The 20306-nt window shown below is 40.6% G+C and overlaps 1 protein-coding gene, 1 long non-coding RNA gene and 1 other non-coding gene across 3 annotated transcripts; 1 reads left to right on the forward strand and 2 right to left on the reverse strand.

Moving 5' to 3' along the window:
- Nucleotides 1-792: 792 nt before the first annotated feature.
- LOC110982849 (uncharacterized) lies at nucleotides 793-3046 on the forward strand. The gene is made up of 4 exons (XR_002598634.2): nucleotides 793-933; nucleotides 1229-1379; nucleotides 1720-1802; nucleotides 1967-3046. It is a non-coding gene; the product is annotated as an uncharacterized LOC110982849 (long non-coding RNA).
- LOC110982832 (PP2C-like domain-containing protein CG9801) lies at nucleotides 2335-16098 on the reverse strand. The gene is made up of 7 exons (XM_022241546.2): nucleotides 15361-16098; nucleotides 12339-12576; nucleotides 10895-11169; nucleotides 6058-6168; nucleotides 5448-5647; nucleotides 4907-5102; nucleotides 2335-4549 (listed from the first exon to the last, which is right to left on the reverse strand). Exons 1-7 carry the CDS (start codon nucleotides 15392-15394, stop codon nucleotides 3819-3821), a joined length of 1785 nt encoding a protein of 594 aa, XP_022097238.2. The 5' UTR covers nucleotides 15395-16098; the 3' UTR covers nucleotides 2335-3818.
- On the reverse strand, nucleotides 6597-6668 carry Trnaa-cgc (transfer RNA alanine (anticodon CGC)). The gene has a single exon. It is a non-coding gene; the product is annotated as a tRNA-Ala (tRNA).
- Nucleotides 16099-20306: the final 4208 nt, after the last annotated feature.

A 20306-nucleotide genomic window follows, 5' to 3' on the forward strand; every position in this document is an offset into this window, starting at 1 on the left:
ACTAACCTGTTAAACTGTCTCAGAAAATTAAACGACTTATATTTCTGTACGCGAAACAGCCCAATGAAATCAATCTTGTTCGGACGGATATGTAATTTATTCCGGTCGTTACAAAGAAGCGACCCTCACCACGCCACGGTCGAAGGGTTTGGAAATTACACGCTGAAATCTGGCACCGTAATATTTAACAACAAACGACTTATTACAACAAGGCAGAAATTAAATTTCCAGGTAGAAGTGTCAAAGGTAGATTGGCTTGGCTAGTGACAACTTTATCTGTGACTCTAATGCCCAGGGGATGTTGTTTTCCAGGCATGCTTTGTTGAAATATAAAAGGTGTGTTACCGCATTTGCAAAGTAATCCGAAAATAAAATATTTTTGTTTTAATGAACAGAAGGACATAGGAAGTTATAACTCCATCTGGCAAGCCGGATTTTGAAGCAAACAGAAATCTTTTCTAGGGATGTCAGCTCAAACAGTTTAAACGCTTATTTGCATGACATACTATTTTCTGATAATGCCTAAACAATTGTACCAAAGACCAAAACTCATTTGTAACCAACACTTTTGTTTCTTTTACTTATAAAAGTTTCGAACACTAAATGCATAAGAAAACTAAAGCGATTCATGGCATAACATTGCCCGCAATAAAATTGTTTCTTTAAAATTATATATCTTATCCGAATGACAATATTTTTCACTCCGATTTTAGATTCACCTTTAAACGGAAACTCAAGTCGAAAGTATTTTGATTAGCGCTCAAGCCAAGCGAATCGATGCGCGACTCCAAGTCTATATAAAAGTGATGCACTCGCTTTCTCTCTGGCGATAAACATTCGACAGTTGTTCGAGAGCGTCTTTTTTGACAGGAAGTAGCTAAAAAGTCAACTTCTCTGCCATCTGTATAGCTGGAGTGAAACTTGGAAGTTAAGGTAAGCAAAAGATTAGAAGCACTCTTTACTTCATATACTTAGTTATGATACAATCTCTTCGTCTTAACCTCTACATCAACTTCAATCTTAATTTTTTCTGACCCAATACTACTGAGAAAAATGTGCTCCAGGGATCTGTAAAAACATAAACTTATCGCAACACTGGACGATGGAGGAATACTCGATGGCAAAACAGGGTTTTACCCAGGAGTCACGGGTACTTTTATCAACGAACGTATTAGAGAAGGAGATCGAAATCATCTCTATAACCTTCTTGTCGATATTTTGGTTGCAGTTGCAAAGAAGAATGAAGAGCCTGATTGTATGCTTGCTGTTAGTTGCGATAGTCGTGGCTCAAGCCGCACCATTGGAAGATTTCCAGGATGTTGAGCCGTTGGAAGTTGAGGCTATGGAGGTAGCCAAACGGGGCGGACCTTTTCTGGCCAGTAAGTCCTAATCCTATAGGTTCCCCGGTACTATTGTCCAAACATTGATGGAAACAGTTAATCAGCATCTGTAATAGAGAAGTCTGAATTTTTAAAATTAAAAATAAGGGGCTTCGGCCTTTCACCTCTGAGCAATTAAGATATCCATGCAAAATCCTTTGGTAATGATTCAGAAAGAAAAGCCGACTCAAACTAAAAAAAACAAAACAACAATCGCCCTAATACTAAATTTGACGTCTTCAATAACTTTCTTCAAATCCCTCGGTAAAAACGGCTTCCAAAATTATCTAAATGTAAGAAATGTCAGCATAAAATAAACAGGTTTCTTTCTTTTTTACAGCCTGCCTTAAACCAGGAACTAGAATACAGTGTTTCTGCCTTTATGATGACGAAGGGAACATACGCAGTTGGATGAAATGTAACGTAAGTACTACCACTCTGATATGAATGAATGAAGTATCCTGCTTGAAAAGGAATGCGCATTAATTGAAATATTTCTTTTTCGAGGGACAGCAATTTTCCAGGAAAAATTCACATTCATTTTTGTATTCATTGGCGTTATCTCTTTTAATTTCCCTCTCATTCAGTGAAAACGCATCATTCATGACGAGCCCGGGGCAGCCCACGTTCTGAGGTAGTTTGTTCCCCGTCAAAGTTTATTACCGAGCACTGGTCTTCTTGTAAGTGCAAATAGTCAATAAACTCTCTTATTAATAATTCAAAAATATTTTTGTAGGCTATTCCTTAGTCTGGCTTATTTAAGTGAATGTTTAGGATCTACATAACAGATTGGATTCTTCCGGTGCCCAGTTTTGGGTCTGCATTTCGCTACTTGAGTGAAAATTCTTTCTTTTCCGACTTGAATGAAGAACCAGCACGAGAAATTTAGAGATGTAGAAAAACAAATGGATGATAACACCCCGTATAAAAGTTGCACACCTCTTGCCAAGTTGCGTCAATGTATAGAGGATTTTTATTCTCATTAACATGACTGAGAAATTTCATTTTAAATTGAAATTTTTGCAAAGTTAGTCGTTTAGAAACTGTTCATTTTCGTAAACCAAAATGGCAAATAGCTTGCTTGAAAATGGCATGATAACTTGTTACTCTATTTTAAAAGATTCCAGTTCTGTGATTCCAGTTCAGTTTTGATAGTAGTTTACGTAGTTTGGCAAGTAAAATAAATACGAAAGGTACACACTTTTCTAAAGGAAATGGTGACAAAAAAATCTGCTATAACATCCATTGTAACATATTTTCTGGCTCCCTGTCTGTAGAATTCCAAAATGGCCACAGTAATGGTGCTCGTTATAAAACGACATGTGCGAATCATAACTCTTTTAAAATGGTTCTTGTGAAATGGAATGAAACAAACCCATAAGTCAAAGTTACTGCTGGAGGTGAAGTCTACTTGATCACTTTTCTTATTCAATGTCGTCAGTTATAACCTGTATAATAGCCTCCCTGGATAATATAAATGCTATAAGCCTACACTCCAGTTACGTCGTGCAAGAGGTAACCTTTCAAAAATATTTTTGTTTATTTTTACCAATTGAATAATACGACAACTTCAAGTTATATAGCATAACTCCCCAAATGAAGTTGCATAGCATAAGTGTTATTCTCTAATTAAACAGTATCAAACTTGATACTCACTGTTCAGTTTATATTATACGTCCATGCTTATCTTGCGCCCTGCGATATAAGAACTAATGCAATGGCCGACATGGTGCGTCTACAAACTGAAAATACTTTTGATCCACTTTCCAGCATCAACTGCCTTTGAAGCCATTTGCGATTTTAATTTGAATAAAATCTGGTGCACTGAGTTATCTGACTGCACATAAACATAACGATTCGAATTCCCCAGACTAAAGACACTTGTTGCTCTCCCTTGTGATTCTGGGCAAGCTTTCCCATAGCGACCACCATCTCTGGAGTGGACTGGTTCCTTTGTGCCCTTCTTATCCATTGAGAACAGTGTATTGTTTCAAGGCGTCTCTTATGTAACTAAGCAAAGCTTGCCCCGAATCACGAGGTTTATCAACCGTGGTTTTAGTAAGGAGAATTCAAGTTACTTGAAGTTCACTTGAATTTAAAGAACTCAGTGTAAAAGATTTGGGTCAAAGTTAACTCGCAAAAGGCAGAGCTATTTGCTCGTCTAGAGCATACAGGCACAGCAGCATTATACAAAACGTATGCCTTCGGCGTTAGCACCAAGTAAGAACAATGTACAGTGTCCTACCACGGGCTATAACGATTATTAAAAAACTGACATGTGGCCTACAATCATGCTTTTCCAGTCAGTTTTGAGTGATAAGCTGTGACTAAATAAGACGATAATTTGTTGCCTCAATGCCTTCGTCGCCACTCGCCTACACATAATTTAGAGGAACTTGTGCAATAGCTTAATGTGCCTTGTGCATGTTTCTCTTTACTTCAGTCGATTAAGGAAATCCAATCTTTATACGGTTGAACTCCAATCGACACATCGAAATAATTTGGCAGATCGCGGGCTGAGACCTCTTCAACCGCTGGACGATTTGACGCGGCATTTCCGTGCGTTCCTATGGGCACCACGTAAGCCACAACCGTGGCGTGGTCCAGCTTGCCCGGAAGACCACGGGCGTGTCGGGTCAGTGCCTCCTTGCCCGTCATCATGGCCTGCATCTCAAGACACTCCTTCTCGCAGAGGCTAATGATGTTGTTAGTGGCTTCTTGGGCCACCCGTTTCTTCTCCGTCAGGTTCACGGCGTGTTGTAGCAGCTTGCTGCAGAGGTTCGACGCCGAGAAAGGGTCGTCACTCGGAGTTTCCGTCTGGCGGATGACTTCCTCCATCGTCCGCGTCATCTCCTCCTGCCTCTCCCGGGGAGTCAGAGCCGGCAGGCTGGCAACATCTTCCCGATTTCTCGCCTCCCACGGATCCTCGCTGAAAATCATCTCAGCCCGGCTCCTGTTGGACTTGTAGGCTGTGTTAGCCACGGCCCTCTTTGCAACCACAGGGTCGAAATTATCGGACACCCCGTCGCTCGTCAGGAAAACAATATCACCTTCCTCGACCGTGGTATAAGAATAAGTCAGATTTTCCAAGTCGGGCCTTTCCCCGAGGCAAGGTCCTAAGGCACCGTTACAGAACCGAATATTTCTGTGAAGATTATACTCCCTGCAACCTGTATTCAATTCAATTATGAAATTCAATGAGTAAGCAAAAACCACACACAACAAAAACTGTAAACGCTATAGTTTGGAATAATCTCCTTCCACAAAATAATACGATTTTAATTCTAACCTTTGAGTTCACCTGGACAGGTTTCATATGACAGGCCTTGTAATTGCTGCTGCATGCTGCTGTTTTTTCCGTCATCACATTTCTGTTGCTTAAGTTGTTTTTTCGGTGCAGGTACTTCCCATTATTATGTAGCAAGCAAAATCAGCATGATGAAATTGACGACTTTTCACACCAGAAACCAAACGATACCACCACCAGCAGCGACATGAATGATAATATGACGACTTGATTAACTCACCAACTGTGACCTCCTTGACCCCGAACCGTTGACTGCTTACGAAGGCTAGGCTGTCCCCAACGCTTATGACACACAGGGCTTTGGAGGTTGTGTCATTTGACTCGACATCGGCTACCACGGCTAGACACAGTGTGGTCAGAGAGCCTTCTCCAAATATGATCAGTTCCTGAGCTTCATCAAGGGACTCTGTCATACACTGTGACAATAATTTGAGGGAGGAGGTAAAGTAGTGACAGGTCACAGTGAAGAATGACGATGCGGTCGAGTGATTTTACATGTACGGGAGGGATGCAAGATAATTGTATTATCTTGTGATGGTGATGTGTAATGTAGGTATAGTTATCTATGCCAGTGATTGAGAAATGACACCCAGTGATGGTATATTTGTGACAGGGTAAACTTGAGAATGACAATTATAAAATGGCATAAAATCATTATATTGGACACGACGACATTCGCTCATGCGACATGTCGCGGAGACAAGATAGTGACAACAGACACGATTATGATAAGAACCGATGAAATATGTGTCCGATCTCACCTTGAAGACATCTGCGGTGGTGAATGGTTCCGTTGTGTAGTCTTTGGAATACAACGTTCTCAACAAGTACTCCATGGAACCCTTGACGGCACACTGAGCTGCTCGTCTGGCTCCCTGACCCCAGCCAACACCGTCAGCTACTGCCATGACACAACTATTCCGAGTAGCATGGATGGCAAATACATCGGCAATCGGATCCCCTAATTATTCAAGAAACACAAGATGATGTAATACCCTTACAGAGGTATTTTTGCCCACCAGTGACACTGTGCACTATGCATGGCTGACCGTCGGTACAAAGGGGAAAGATATCATTCAGTGTAAAACAAAATCTCAGGCAACTAGCTAACGACGAAACGCTAAATAAAAATATCTCGCTCTACAACGTTAACGGTTCAGGCAAATTTGCAGTTTGGTGCAAATTGTTAGCACCAAGGGTAGGCCCCTAAATCTTGTCTTGCTAAGCACTGGCCGCCCATACAAATGGTAGGTAATCTCAGAGAAGTCAGTATAAGGTCACACACAGTATTGATCAAAACTTTGTTCCCAACTCGTATCTAATTCAGAAAGAACCTGTGCCTTATGTAGTTCAGAAGTTTTTCATGCATACCTGTGCATTCTTTCTTGTCACTGTTTCTATATTCATAGAGTGACACAGACATTCCGTAAGCCCTCTCATTCCGTAGTCTCCATTTTGAGGCGTCGACATTGGAAGTTTTATCTGGAAAACAATGGCACAACTTGAAGGCAACATCGCTATATTTTTTAAATTTACCACGGGGCCACAAGTGGTTCTTATTACTTTTCAAGTGGTGTTTGAATGTAATTCCACTGCATGCATAGACAAAAACGAAAAAGGAAAACAAAGGCAGCTTCCAGTTTTTCTTTTTAATAATGACAAATTTTAGCAAAACAGGAGTATTTTGTCGCTCTCTATTTTATTTCAAAAAAATAAAGAAAAGATCTACCATTAAATTTAGTACTACTTTAACCAGTTCTCAGATGGGATACACAAAATGCATGACTGAGGATTTCACTAAATTATAATTGTCAAATAATTCAACAGAAAACATTTTCTTTGTTCTGAAGACAAACATTCCGCATCGGCTGACAATTTTAGGAAGAAAAACCACTTTAAAAAGAAAACCATGGAGATGCCGGGGTTCGAACCCGGGGCCTCACGCATGCGAAGCGTGCGCTCTACCACTGAGCTACATCCCCCGCAACAAAATATTGGGGAAGTAATACAATATATAGCATTGATAAGATATTGCGCAATTCACGCACGCGCACTCAGATTTCATTTTACAACGACTGTTTCATGGAGCACAACTGACACAGTCACTGTGCATGATGCACGAGCTAATTGTTTTCCCATTGAATTCACATTGGACATTATCTTTCTTGACGTACGTGGCCAAGACTGGTGTCCTGGTGATCCCGTGATAATGTCCCAGTAAACCACATGTCACTTGATTCTTTGCACAGGGCATTTCGTAAGGGTTTTCTAAGGCACCGGGCCGAGACAAACAATGAAGTTTGTGAGTATAACGAGCAAACAAAACTGGGCCAAACAGTGAAGAAGCTGTTCATACTTTTTCTTGACCATTTTCATGATCTAGCAACCCTCAGTTATTTTAATGATTCTTTTTTCACTCCTACAGCATCTATTTTCTTTTTTGTGTAAATAACTACGTGCTTACTTGATTTTTTTGGTTACACGCACTAAGTCTGCATTTTCAGCAGTCGTCAGTTATAAATTGTTAGACCGACTTTTGCAAATCGTTAAAGCGGAAAGGATATTTTTAATTTTTGAGGTGTTTTTGTCATTTCAAATGTGTGTGTTTAATTCATAAACAGTAATGTTACGGCTTGACACATAAGGAAGTAATGGGCATATGCCCTTTTTTCGCCATCAAATAGGGTGAAAGATAGGAATCTACAAGCACTGTCTTGCCTCCTGTTTATGATCATGACATACACTATTTGTGTCGTGCTATGAGAGCAAGAACCATTGGCAGTGAGCAAGGCAATACAGTTTGCATCAATACCAGCGTTCTTGTGTGAATTCCGTGTTCTTTGTTAATTCTGACCCTTCAAAATGAAAGGTTATCAAATAATTGACACGACTAGACAGACTCGGTTTCCCCGTGCATTATTTTTCTCTTACATTCCTGGAAAATGCCATTTGATATACACTCGCCAACAGGAAGACACAGAAGCATTTTGCTAGATGTTTAAGGTTTTAATTTATTTGTTTCTGAATCTTTAACCACTAAAGTCCGTTCACGCGGGATCTGGTCTCCCAGGCTGGGCTGTGAGGCATGAAATTACAGAATTCACAAGTAAAAAAAAACGGCTAAAGTTTGAAATATATATGCCTGTATTAAAAGTAAAATAATAGAATGGCTTAAAGTGAAATCATAACCAAATACTGAAAAAAAGGAAAAATTTTCAACCTTAAAAAGGATTTTTTGTTGCCTTTAGCATGCACTTATTCACAAGTGTGTTGTTTACTAACTGAAATCCACTTTGATAATTGCAACTCAGATGCAGGATGTAGGCCTATGCCAGCGGAGACAAACGGCAAGTAACGGAAGAAGCATGCTGACATTTTTTGCTCGATGATTAAATACCTCTTCTATCATCACTGCTTGAAGTTACAAGATCCATGACCTCATCTAAAGTTGTCCACTCAAGTAGATGAAGTTTACACTGAAATTAATCGAGCCTTCAACCTTTTCAGTATCACTGTATTTTTTTAAAAACTAAGCTACGTTCGGGAACTTGCCGGATATAGCGGTGAAATTGGGGATTTTGGGGGAATGGATCTACCATCCCATAAAATGGTAATGGCGGATGTCTGGCAAAACACAAAGGGCACACTGGCAAACTGCCATATATCGTGGGCTTCCGATGGCACAGTAGAGGTCACATCATCTCGTGTTATCTCAATCAATCTGTAGCGATTTTTGCTTCTCAACTGCTGGGTGCGGTGCTATATAATTTCATAAAAACACCATATTTGTTCTACTGTTTTTGAGATAATGTACGAATATTGTCTGCTAGAATAAAGAAAATTCTAGGGAAAGTTGATGTACCTTTTATCCCATCTCCAAAAATACAAATCGAAATTCAACAGACAAGGTGTCAATTTTTATGAACAGTAAATAGGTCATCCGTAACTTATCATATTTTTCAAAAACGTTGGATATGGCGTTTGGCGGTGAAACTTTTCTCATGTGTGTCACAAAACGTAACACATTTCAGTGAGCGTTTTGCAATAATTATCCGTTACATAAACTTCCATCTGTTTTGGGAAAAAACACAGACTGAAAAATTTACAACCTCTAGTTTGAAAAACAAACGTATGCTGATAATAGACATGACATGTCTCATAAAGATCGGTGTTTGGATAAGAGCTGAAGTATGTTTAGCTTTGACTATCCAGAGGTCCATGCTAGGACAAAAATTTGTAATGTTGGGGAATTCTGTGAATTTTACCTTGTGTATGAAGTGATATTGTAATAATTACTGCAATTTCACCTCCCTAAAATTCCCAAAGTTTCACACATACAGCCTTCCTGTTTGACTTCGGAAAGATTCCGACCACAGCGCCGTTTTCAACATGCATACCGTGGGTTCGTCGCTATTTGGTTTCACCCGCAAAAACAACGCCGGAATAGGCCTATCCGCCGACCTTCTGTGAATTTCACTATGATAGTTTGTTCACTGACAAATTACGCAGGTTTACCAAGAAAATGCGAAAGAGGAAAGCATACAATTAAATCGAAAAACTGGAACGCAATTTTCTTTGAAATACAGCGTTATGTTCCACGGATGTGTTCCACAGCATTTGCTTGTGCCCCCAAACCAGCTGAATTTTCAGGATTTTGTTGGCCTAACTTTTCTTTTGTGTTTTTTGAGGGTTCATATGTGTAGGTACATTGCAATATAACGCAAGCACACACCTCTTTTTCACAAAGTAATTTCTGAGTTCACAATTCGAACTGAAAAACCTCTGCGGCTGAAACATGTCCCCCTTGACATCCCAGCAACAGCACCCTCAGTTGTCCAGGAAAGCATGGTCAATTTTTAATGTTTATAAAAGTGTAATTTAAAGCCAAACGGATTTCAAACAGTTTTCCAACACTGAAACGAGTGCAAAGAGGCAGAAAATTGTGCCTTCAAACACTTATTGCTGCCACACTTTGAGGCGTCTGGTAGTCAGAAGCCATAGCCAAAGGGGTGCAAAGTGTCAGAATACAAGGGCCTCTAGTATTGCAGGGCAAAACCTGGATGATCATGATGATGACAGACGAAAAGTTGAGACCTTGAAAAAATAGATCATAATCATAGATTCCAAGCCCAGATTGTAATATGCAAGACAGCATGAAAAGCATCGTAAAAACACTGAATGCTGTATGTCCCTCGAATCTGGGTAATATCATTCTTGTTTTCACAGTCGCACGATGTCTAATTTTTATCTCAACGAAATAAAAATTCGAAGTTAATGCAGTGGTGCTGTGCGATTCATTTATCACTGTATGACGGATCCAACTCTTGCTTTGCCATGACTGTTGTACAGGCTGTCTAGTAGCCGCGGTTAACGGACGTTGTTTTCTTTTATGTTTGGATTAACTTGGATGGATTAATTAATCCCCTAAACTTAAGCCTAATTTGGGTCTGCAGTGTCCACTATAATCATACCGGCATATTGAAGTCGTCAGTTTTTTCTCTCAATCTGTTTGGATTTCATACTTCACTCATGACGACTGCAGAGTCCTCAGCTTGTGCGTGGTTGATTTGACGTTGCCATACAGCGCGCCCTCTGTGGTGGCTGTGTTTTTTGTTTTGTTTTTTGCAATCATTCAAGCAGCCAATTGACCGCTGATTACCACACTCACTAAACATTGCAGCCCCCAATCTACTCAACATAATCATCAACTGCCCAACCCGCACATGCCTCTCATCGCTGATATATTACTTCGCCGATAGTGGAAGACTGAACCTCTAGAATGGCAGACAATGCTTGATTTTTGCCTTCCGTATATAAGTAAATCATCGATAATTACAGAGTTTGGTACAGCTACTTTCGATTAGCAGCTCGAAACGGATGGCTGGATACTACACCGTCCTATACTCACGCCTTTATTACTGGTACTACAAATAATGTGGCTAAGATTCAAGTCAGCCTCCCAAACTACTCTGGCACTCTTGGCGAGGACCTTTCCCTCAGGGTTTTTCCACAACTGTGGTCCGAGAATTATGGTCCAGGAGAACTAGGCAATCAGCAAGATGTCGGCCAAAAACAGTGACAAGCCTTAAGATTCTTTGAGTGATGAAATACCACAAGCGTCCAAGAAACATTCAATGTGCAGATGATATTTTATTTTATAGGGAAGGCCCTCCATCGAGGTGTTTCATCTAGATCTTGTGTAGCTTACCGTTTCTCTTGAAACCCAGCTGACGCGATGTCTTGTCTATCGAACCATCAACCACACTATCATCCTTCACCGTCTTGATATTATTGGGGAATCGTGCCGTGTTTCCCTCCGTGGAAGGAAAGATCAGTTCGCTGTTTGTGAGTCCCCCGTACGGCCCGGAGTACGATGCCACGATCTCCTGATTGAACGGAAGGAGTTTCTTTTTGGGCAGGAATTTATAACTTTTGCGGGAGTCATAGACCCGAGGTGTGGTCGGCGTCAGCGACAGTACACTCCTGCAACATGCAAAAACAGTTGATGGAAAAATAGAGGGTTTGCATGGCTGCCGTCTTGCAGGCCAGTACTTTTGCTCCACAGCGTGTGCACAAAGGAGGTTTCCTTGTAGAACAAACAACTGCCCTGCGAGATGGCTACCACGCAAAGCCTCTGTAACAAGAGTCGTCCGTTGTGTGCTCTTCTCATCATCCGACTTTTCTTCTTTTTCTAGTCCTTAGAACAAGCTACAAAATTGTGAACAAGGATTAGGGCCTACATAATAATTGAATAATTGAAAGGAAGTCCAGAATCGTTTCAATTGATTTTGGCTTAGTTGGTTACAAGTTAAAGTTTTTTGATTAGTTTAAATAAAGCTATAATGCAGTAGATGGGTACGATTTGAAGACTCCAATGCTTATTAAGATGAACAAAACAAAAATTGGTTTCAGAGTCACTCAAAACTTCAAACTTAAAACTGCAATTCGACAGACAGAATTTTACAGTACATTTCTACACAGCTGCTTGCATAATTTTGCAGACTTCATGGGAAAATTCGATGAATGTAAATGGAGTCAGAGAGGGAAACACTTCGTATCAATTTTATCAGAAGTCGCTTAAATTGACCGTGTGAGGGCGCCCTGAATGTTTTACAGTCTTGGAACATTATGCGATCATCACTATAGATACGAGGAACTCCAATGCCCCTACCAGCGGGAAATGATGGGATCCACTATACTTGATATAAGGTACGATCGAACTTGATTTTCTTGCCGCTTTGGTGCTCGAGGGTTTTCCAGGCTGATTCGGTCAGGGGTTTAAAATCCGTTGTGTAAATGATGCCTTGAGGAAACGTATAACATGCAGTTTCGAGTGGGTATATTATGCGCTGGCATCACCCTGCAACGGACATGAATTCAGTTCTAAGCCAAAACTGTTTAACATTATTTTTATAAGCACACACATAAGAATTTGGAAACGAAACAATAACTCTTACAAATAGCCAGCCCAGTGCTGCCCAAAAGGTCGCAATGCACTTCTCTTAGTTCTTAGTCGCGTAGAATCAGATGTCTACTATGTGAGAGATATAACCAACCAGTCACCTCGAACCTTGACTTTCATTCGGCTCATCAAGGAAATTACATGTATTACTTTCCCACAGTCTGTACCTTTTTATAATTTGAATACTTACCCCATTTTCCTCAGCAGACTCCCTGCTCCAGTTTTCGACATTAAGACAGTCCACCTTCTCGACGGGTCCCACAGGCTTCGTCTTCTCCCCTTATCGTCGCGGTCTCCCCCCTGCCGTCTAGCTGCCCTTAAGTCCGGTTCAGGTGCTTTAGTCTGGCACGCTTGAGTCACGGTAACAGCGTCTGATCCCTTGCGTCGACTTAACAGTCCTGCCATGTTCTGAGGTGCAACATAATGTGCTGTGGGCCAAACACGTAAGCAGCCTGCTCAATAGTGGTATCAAAGGTTGATGTTAGTATAAGAGAATTTGCTGGTACCTGTACAAAGGGACATGGTGAAAAATTCTCTCTATACAGTCAGCAGAGTTAATCTGATTAGACGCCAGAATCGTAAGTGCAGTGGCATCGCACTCACAGGCACATTCTTCAGCTTGGCGCGCGCGCGTTTGGCAAATCACGACACCCTATTGGTCGAAGAGGCTTGTAACGCGCGCGTACCACCTGTCCAAGAGCGTTGGGCCACCGCAGTGATGGCTTCTAATCCCGGTTGTCGAATTATCCACATCCCGCCCGGGGAAACTTTTAATTCACACGCACAACCTGTAATTCGTAGTCGTACGAGTTAGCTCAAGGAATGAAGAGAAAAAATGCTCACCATTGTCACTGTAGGCCTATAACACACCTTCGTAGTGCAATTCCCACACAGTTCGTCTCTCAAGGCTAGTAAATAGCCAGAGATGATAAATTTGATTCATACATTAGTGATCCACTTTTGTTATTGGCCTGGAAGGGGAAATTCCCCAGTGCTTCGTTGCAAGGGAAAATTATGTGCAAAGTCGATTAGTACATTCACGTAAGAAGGCCCACTTGTGCCATCAAGTGTAAGTGAAATTATATTATTTCCAAGTTCGTTTTCACGAGATGTATTATTTTTTCAACGGTGTTTGTACTAGATCTATGTCTAGACACATTGTATGTATTTTGGAAAGGTGCTTTTACGAGATACATCTTTTTCAAGTACGTTTTTTCAGGGGATAATTTCTATCTTTTCTTTCTTTATAGTCTGTGAAGCCATGCTTCGAAAAAGATTATTTCGTTTTATTTGGATTAAGGCCATAGAGTTAATAAATCAAAGTATTGTCATCGATAAAAATAAACTGCATCGTGTATTTGAGGGCTCAGACTCTTTTGCTGTTTCTCTTGTAAAGAAGACCTTGAACAAAATGTATCTCGTAAAAAAGTTGTTTTCATAAAAGTAGACACCGTGTTTCTGAAAGTAGATCTCGTAAAAAGGAACTTTGATGAGGAAAATGCACCTTGTAAAAACAAACGTGGTGAAATTCATGGCAGAACTGTATGGGCCTGTGAACGTTGCCACAGTATGTAGATGTAATATTAAAAAGATTGCTGCGATAAGATGATTCCAAAGGTCCAGACTTTGACAGTGAGTTTAGTAACAGTTGATACTGTTGTTATGTATCTGTTTGTCACAGTTATGTTGCGTTCATGTATGAGAACATTGAACGCTAGGTTTCCTGTGACTGCTTGTATTCAGGGACTGAAAAAAAAATGTAAAGGTCGTTCATTTCTTGTGGGCTAGGCCGAATTTGTGGCAACCTCGCGACATCCGAACCGTAAAGGTCTTTTTTTTTCTTTTACGAAACGTTCAACACAAATAGTTCGGCAATTGAGGGACTCCAGGCGAAACGTTAGTCGCAGACCAAAATTACTGTGAGCTTTTTTTTGCGGTGAATGTCAAGACAGCGGAAATAAGAAAATATAGCGTACATTTCCAAGTTTGTTGGAAGTGTCGGGAGATGGGGTTGCATGCTTTTTATACTCTGAGAACACCACATTGGAAATGCATGATTTTTTCAAACGAGACCAACGAGAAGTGGAGAGGATGGAACTGTGTGAGTAGTACTATACAAGCCAGATAATATCTTAACACCTGACCAACAGATTCTGCATCTTGATTGGTCGAAAGTGCGTCACGTGACTCTTCCTAACACTATTTTGTGTGCACTGCCACTCCAAAAAGACTATTGACATGCAGCCTCGCTCTGAAAAAGAACTATAACTGCAACAACCAAAAAATGTATTCGTAGCAACGAAACCACATGAATAGTACCCAGGCGAGTATTTCGACTCATCAGAGCTGTAGATTCGTGCCAGTTGACTAGGACTATCGTCGCTATTTTTATGAATTGTGATTTGACTTGTAACTACCCGTTTTTGATTTGACTTGGCTTAACTTGTAAAATTGACTTGCTACCATCTCTGCGGCTCATAGCGTAAACCTTTGGGTGAAGTGTTAAAAAACAAATATTGATTACTTTATCCTTTGGTATAGTAAAACTAGTTTCCCTCAGTGATCCATGAAGCATACTATTTTCCCTGGGCTTCTCCTCAGGAAAATGGAATGTTTTACTAAGCAGTCAATATATTTGTATATCATGCACGAAGTAAAACGAGCGAGTTGAACAGAATCCATGCAAAAGCCGCATATTTCAACCAGTTGGAGGTCATTTGATCGAGATTATATTTTAAAATTGATCTGGCTATTTAAGTCACAAATGGAGGCAATGTATACATATAAATATCAAGTTAGTCCCACCTCACAGATTAATTTGGAATTATTTTAATTTAATCAGTTCAAATCAAGGGCGTAAATCCTGGGGGATGGGGGTATATATCATCCACTTTTTGATGTGGTAGATGGGCTGTTGAATCACCCACCCCTCAAATTGGTGGTGAGCAAACAACTTTAAGTGGATTGTGAAAAATTGTAAGGATTTCCCAAGGACTTTAATTACAGATGTACCTCTTTATTATGAACATCGTCCCTCGTAGTGTATATGGTGTAAACCCCTCCCCCGCTTTTCAAATTTCCATGGCCAGGCAAGGCATCCCCACCTTTTCTCTATCCTATATTCCCCCAATCTCCAGCACAGATTTGCAACACTGCTTCGAACAAACGTTGATAGCTTGGTATTTCGACATGATGCAGAATTCTGTACTTACCCGTCGTCTTTGATGATAGATTACTGCATTCCATGCATGGGTTTCCCAATGAATAGCATAATATGCGAGATGATGAATTCACCTGTGAACCCTCAGAAAGAATGAGTTGTGTTTATTTTGCGATTGTTGGTGCTGTTTAAGAGGAAAGCTTCATGATGATCACGGATGCAACGAAAACAGTGACCATGACACTGACGAATCCACATCCGTCAACTTGTTCAAAAGAACGGTCTGAAAGCCAAGTCATGAGCTGGCAGAAAGAGTCTCTCGTGGACTTGCATGAGCACGAGTATTTCTGTCGAAGCTAAGCGTTCCACGCAACGAGTACTAAAGTAATAATTGCGAATTATTCTGTGAATAATATTTATCTAAAGCGTTCAATCTAGGTCCATGTTGGCTGCGTCAGGGTACAAGGTTCCAAGATCAGGTCATTCACTGTTACCATGCAACAGGAGGTATACTGACGTTATTTTACCGAATCAGTTGTCAACAAATTTACAGGCGACAAGGAAGTCTGTGTGTGCTGGCTGGAATGTTCAGTCAATACTGTACCAATGAGCTTTGGTTACAAAATTGCGAACTCAACTTCGAATTATAAAAATGTTCTTCCGGGAATGACGTTAGGTCTATATACGTCGAAACAATACTTTGTAAACCAATCCCTACTTCTTCATACTGATAGACAAAACAGCCGAAAGAATGCCAGTTCTTGTACCGCTGTAGTAACTTGTAACGTACACCGACAGTGTTTGTTCTTTTGTGCTGCATTTCCCCGTACAGAGACAATGCCACGTACGTTTTTTTGTTGGTTCCCTGTTATATTTATTCAGCATTACTCAGACTGGCACTTTGTCAAGAAAGGCAACCGGGGGGGGGAGGGGGGAAATTCCCTTGCGTATAAATCAGGTCACAGATTAGTTATCGCAAAAATGTCCGCGACACGGGGGGGGGGGGTATTATGACTACTTCCCGGTGCCTACATGCGTTTGCTTCAGCCCAAAGAGAAATCGCACAGTGGGGCATACTGCCAAAGTTTAACTGAGATATCAAATGAGTGAACGAAAAGGTGAACAACCAAAGAGCAAATGAGAACCTCGTTATTTTTACGGTGGCACATACTGGCCCTTTTAGTCGCTTCGTGAATATCGACGTAATTGTCATTATACATTGTTATGAATATACATCAACATAAAGGCGCCTTTCCATATGTACGTTTTTTGGGAGATGCGTTGCGAACACGATGCATTCCTGCGTTTCACCGTCGTCACTGACACAAAAATCGACGGCATTGACATACCATAATGTAGGCCTATGCGTTGCTTTCGGCCGTCAACAAAATCGTTTTGACGGGTACGTAAAGCGTGGCGCAAGTGTCGACGCGCATATGGAAATAGGGCGCCTTAAGGCTAAAACCTATAATAAAAATTAGATTTCTGGACGCAAAGTACATCTTTGGAGATAGATTACTCTGCATATTGTCTGATAAAGATGAAACTGACTTGTAAAATAATTATTGAAAAAAAAGAGGATTTTTCAAGATAGAGGGCGCTGTTTGATTCGAGCTTGTTCGCTTAGTGATCCACGGCGTCAATCCTTGAAGATATTCTCGAGCGCACACAGAATTACTGTAGTGGACGGTGTTTGCAAATGAACAAGATTCATTCAGACTCCACCCAATACTTGGAGCGTCTTTTTTCTTCATCTTCATTTGGCACTACACATGTATACTATCACAATGATCTTCATCCATAATTTGGGCCAGTCTCGCCGCTTTTTGGCCATCTATGTTCTGAGAATTCATTGCTGTACAATTTTCTGGGACTTTGAGCTGCTGCCTTTGTCTGCTCGGAAAAGTCTCCTTCACACTTTTAACTTGAAAGTAAGAAGTTAGTGAATTTCGCCGGCCAAAAATTAACGTTTTGCCTCGTCTCACCACAGTTTTTCCTTGGGATAGTATTTTAGTAGAGATATGAATTATTATCTTTATGCATTTCTATTCTTCCCTACTTACTCTTTGGCCAAATGCTGAATAGACAGGCGTTAGAAGGTTTACTGGCGTAAGTGACTCGGGCCAGTTGGAAAATAAAGGAGGATAGCAACAACCCCATGTTGAACCTTGACATTTTGACAGCTAATCCCTCAAATCCACTGGAGCAAAACCTTTCTTTGTAGATGTAGTTGCTTTACCTTGTCCTTAAAATTTTGTTCACTCCGCTTGACATTTTAAAATGGAGCACACTAACCCGGATAAATCTGAGATTCAGAATGTGTCATAAAAGTGCGTGGTAAGGACACACGTTTCGAAAAGGAAAACACTAGACTTTTGAGGGCATCATTGGGGTGATGATTGGTGAGGCCTGAATTTGCCCCGCAGAGTACAGCCAAAAGCATAGCCATCGAGTACATGTCGTTAACAGGTAACAAGCAATGCCCCGTGTATTTTGACGAATACAACATCCACTGTCATGGACGGTGTGTCGATAGCGCAAAGAGGTCTTTGTTCGGGTGGTTCCTCTCTATTTGTGGAAAAATAAAAGTCACTTCGATCAGTCTGGCAATTTATCTTGAAATCCTCTCGTGGGAAAATGCCCCGGAACATTCATTCAGAAGGCTCACCTGCATGTTTTGTCCGTTAAAAGTCAAAATTTAGCATAAGAACGTAGCTGTCGTGGTAGATCAACACTTCAACTACGACATCAGTTGCCTGGAAGTCCACCACACCAAGTATACAGCACGACAAAACATTTCTGATTTTTCCTTCAACTGTAAGGCTTAGAATGTAATAAAGAAATTTCCCGCCTACTGACCACACCTTGCTGCATCGGTTGAAATCGACACTGTTGGTCGGGAGTGTCCATTTTGCTGCTGGTACTAAAGCGACGAATAGTCATTCGTGAACCAGCGAAGCGCATGCAGTTCCGACCACAGGAGTCGCCGCTGCTATAGGAAAATTGCGCCTTCTTTTCGACCAGCTCGTATCGGACATTAATCGTAATAATCCGAGTCTCTCAATATACCAACATGATTTTTTCTTCACACACGAGTACTATAGTGTGTAGAAAACTCGTGTGGGCATTAAACGCCCAGGCGTGTGGGCAAACTCTTGCCAACGGGCCGGCACGGGGTGGTCTATTCGGCAAAAACTCAGCCTACACTTCCTTTGTAATTCGTTCATTGGCCTGTTGCAATTTGGTAATGGTTCGGTCATGGTGTTACTGATCATGACCTTGTACGTACCTGTGCCTTAGACAAGGCGCCATGGTTTATTGCTTATATGTATAAGCTATTATGAGCTAGTGTTCAAAAAGATCACTTTCATTTGGGCGTATTCGAAGGACAGTTAATTCCATTGAGAATTTTTAAAGTTGGCGATATTTCTGGTACTATCTCCAATTAAGGTTATGCGTGACTGCATTCATCAATTCTAAATTTTCCCGCCTTTTGACAATGCAAGAATGAAATTTAAAGCTTCACGACCGGGGAATACTTTACAGCAAAACTTTTCATTCTGAAGACAAATAATGTCATTTTAGTTTCTTCGTCTAAGTTAAGTAACTACAGTTTTCATTAATGTCTTTTCAGCCACATTCTAATAACACAAAGATATAAAAATGACAGTACTAGGCATTTTGCATATTCATTCCCTGATTTCTATACTCTTCAGGGATATCCCAATTTCTGATCTATTGCATTCTCCTTATGTCTGGCTATTGGAGATGGGAAACGTGGGTCTTTAATGGACACTGTCGTTAATTCAGTGGTTATCTGGATTGGAGAGTATCTGGATTGGTCACCTTTCCTCCAGAATCTCAGAGCCTGTGAAATACTTGAGGGCATGACGAGCAGGGGTCACAACAACTTAACATCGAGTGGCGGATTTCGAGTTCTTTAAGAGCATTATATGGAATGCACTATAGGTCACTAGGTATATGCATTTTTTTTCACGCGCCTCTGTGCATTGTACATTGAAGGCATTACAAGTGAAACCCAAGGGTAATATCGCTTACGATGATAACAGCATTTTTTTTCTGCTGAGTCACTGCAGGTGTGTCCCAAAGGAATAAATACTTGGCGTCGCAAAGGCAGTGCAAATTGTTGCCTCATGGTTCAGTGCCTTGAAAATATTGTCTTTCTTTCAGTAGCTAGGGCAGGTACGGGGAAACTTGTGCAGAGAGAACTTCAGTGCTCTGTAAACTATGTCGAAAAACGAAGACTTGAGTGACACAATTTACATTTCGTGAAGCAAACCTATGATTTCAGATAAAGATGTAACATAATTAAGAAAAATTCGTGGGTGTAAGTCCCTTCTATATAGTTATTACAACAAGAAAAACAGTTTTGTATAATAGGTTGCATATCGTGTGCCGAATATTCTCGTGAATTTTTATGATCAGTAAAACAAAATGTACATCGCAGAAATTATAACTAATGCCAGACTACAAAACGTCGCTTAAAAGATTAGCCTTCTCCCCGTTAATTAATTGTCTATTTCATAGTTGGTAACAAACTGAAACCCTAGTGGTATAGGCTAATGCTATTATGCAGGCTCAGCATAAAGTTGACAATTGCTGACAAGACTGCATGTACCCGTTAGTGAAATGGGGATCGCATTTTAAAAAATAAGAGCCGGTTATGACGACCGGTGATGCAGGCAGATATGGCATTGACGATCATTCTCTCTTTTTCTTGGTGTCTAGAGAAAGAGAAACCACAAACTAAAAGTTACAACCTAATGTTGTGAACAGTCATCATTATTATGTTATTAGTTCTTTTATTTATCCAGGGTATAACTTAGTCACCGAACGGAAAGGTGGTTTTGCATAAGACCCTGACATGGTATAATACGAATTAAAAAGCAAGTCTGAATAAAATAAACACTAGATACAAGTAAACTAGTTAAAAACCAATACATAAACATTAAAAACATGTAAACATTATACTTTAAA

The sequence above is a fragment of the Acanthaster planci genome, linkage group LG12, assembly GCF_054643075.1.
Source record: "Acanthaster planci isolate LZ-2023a linkage group LG12, COTS_SCS, whole genome shotgun sequence".
NCBI lineage: Eukaryota > Metazoa > Echinodermata > Asteroidea > Valvatida > Acanthasteridae > Acanthaster > Acanthaster planci.

Coding starts and splice junctions, on each gene's coding strand:
- LOC110982832 (XM_022241546.2), bottom strand. CDS start 15,394: ATGGAATGCAGTAATCTATCATCAAAGACGACGG. Junction 12,577..15,360: donor TCTATCATCAAAGACGACGG/GTAAGTACAGAA, acceptor TTTGGCCCACAG/CACATTATGTTGCACCTCAG. Junction 5,648..6,057: donor TGACAAGAAAGAATGCACAG/GTATGCATGAAA, acceptor TTGAATAATTAG/GGGATCCGATTGCCGATGTA.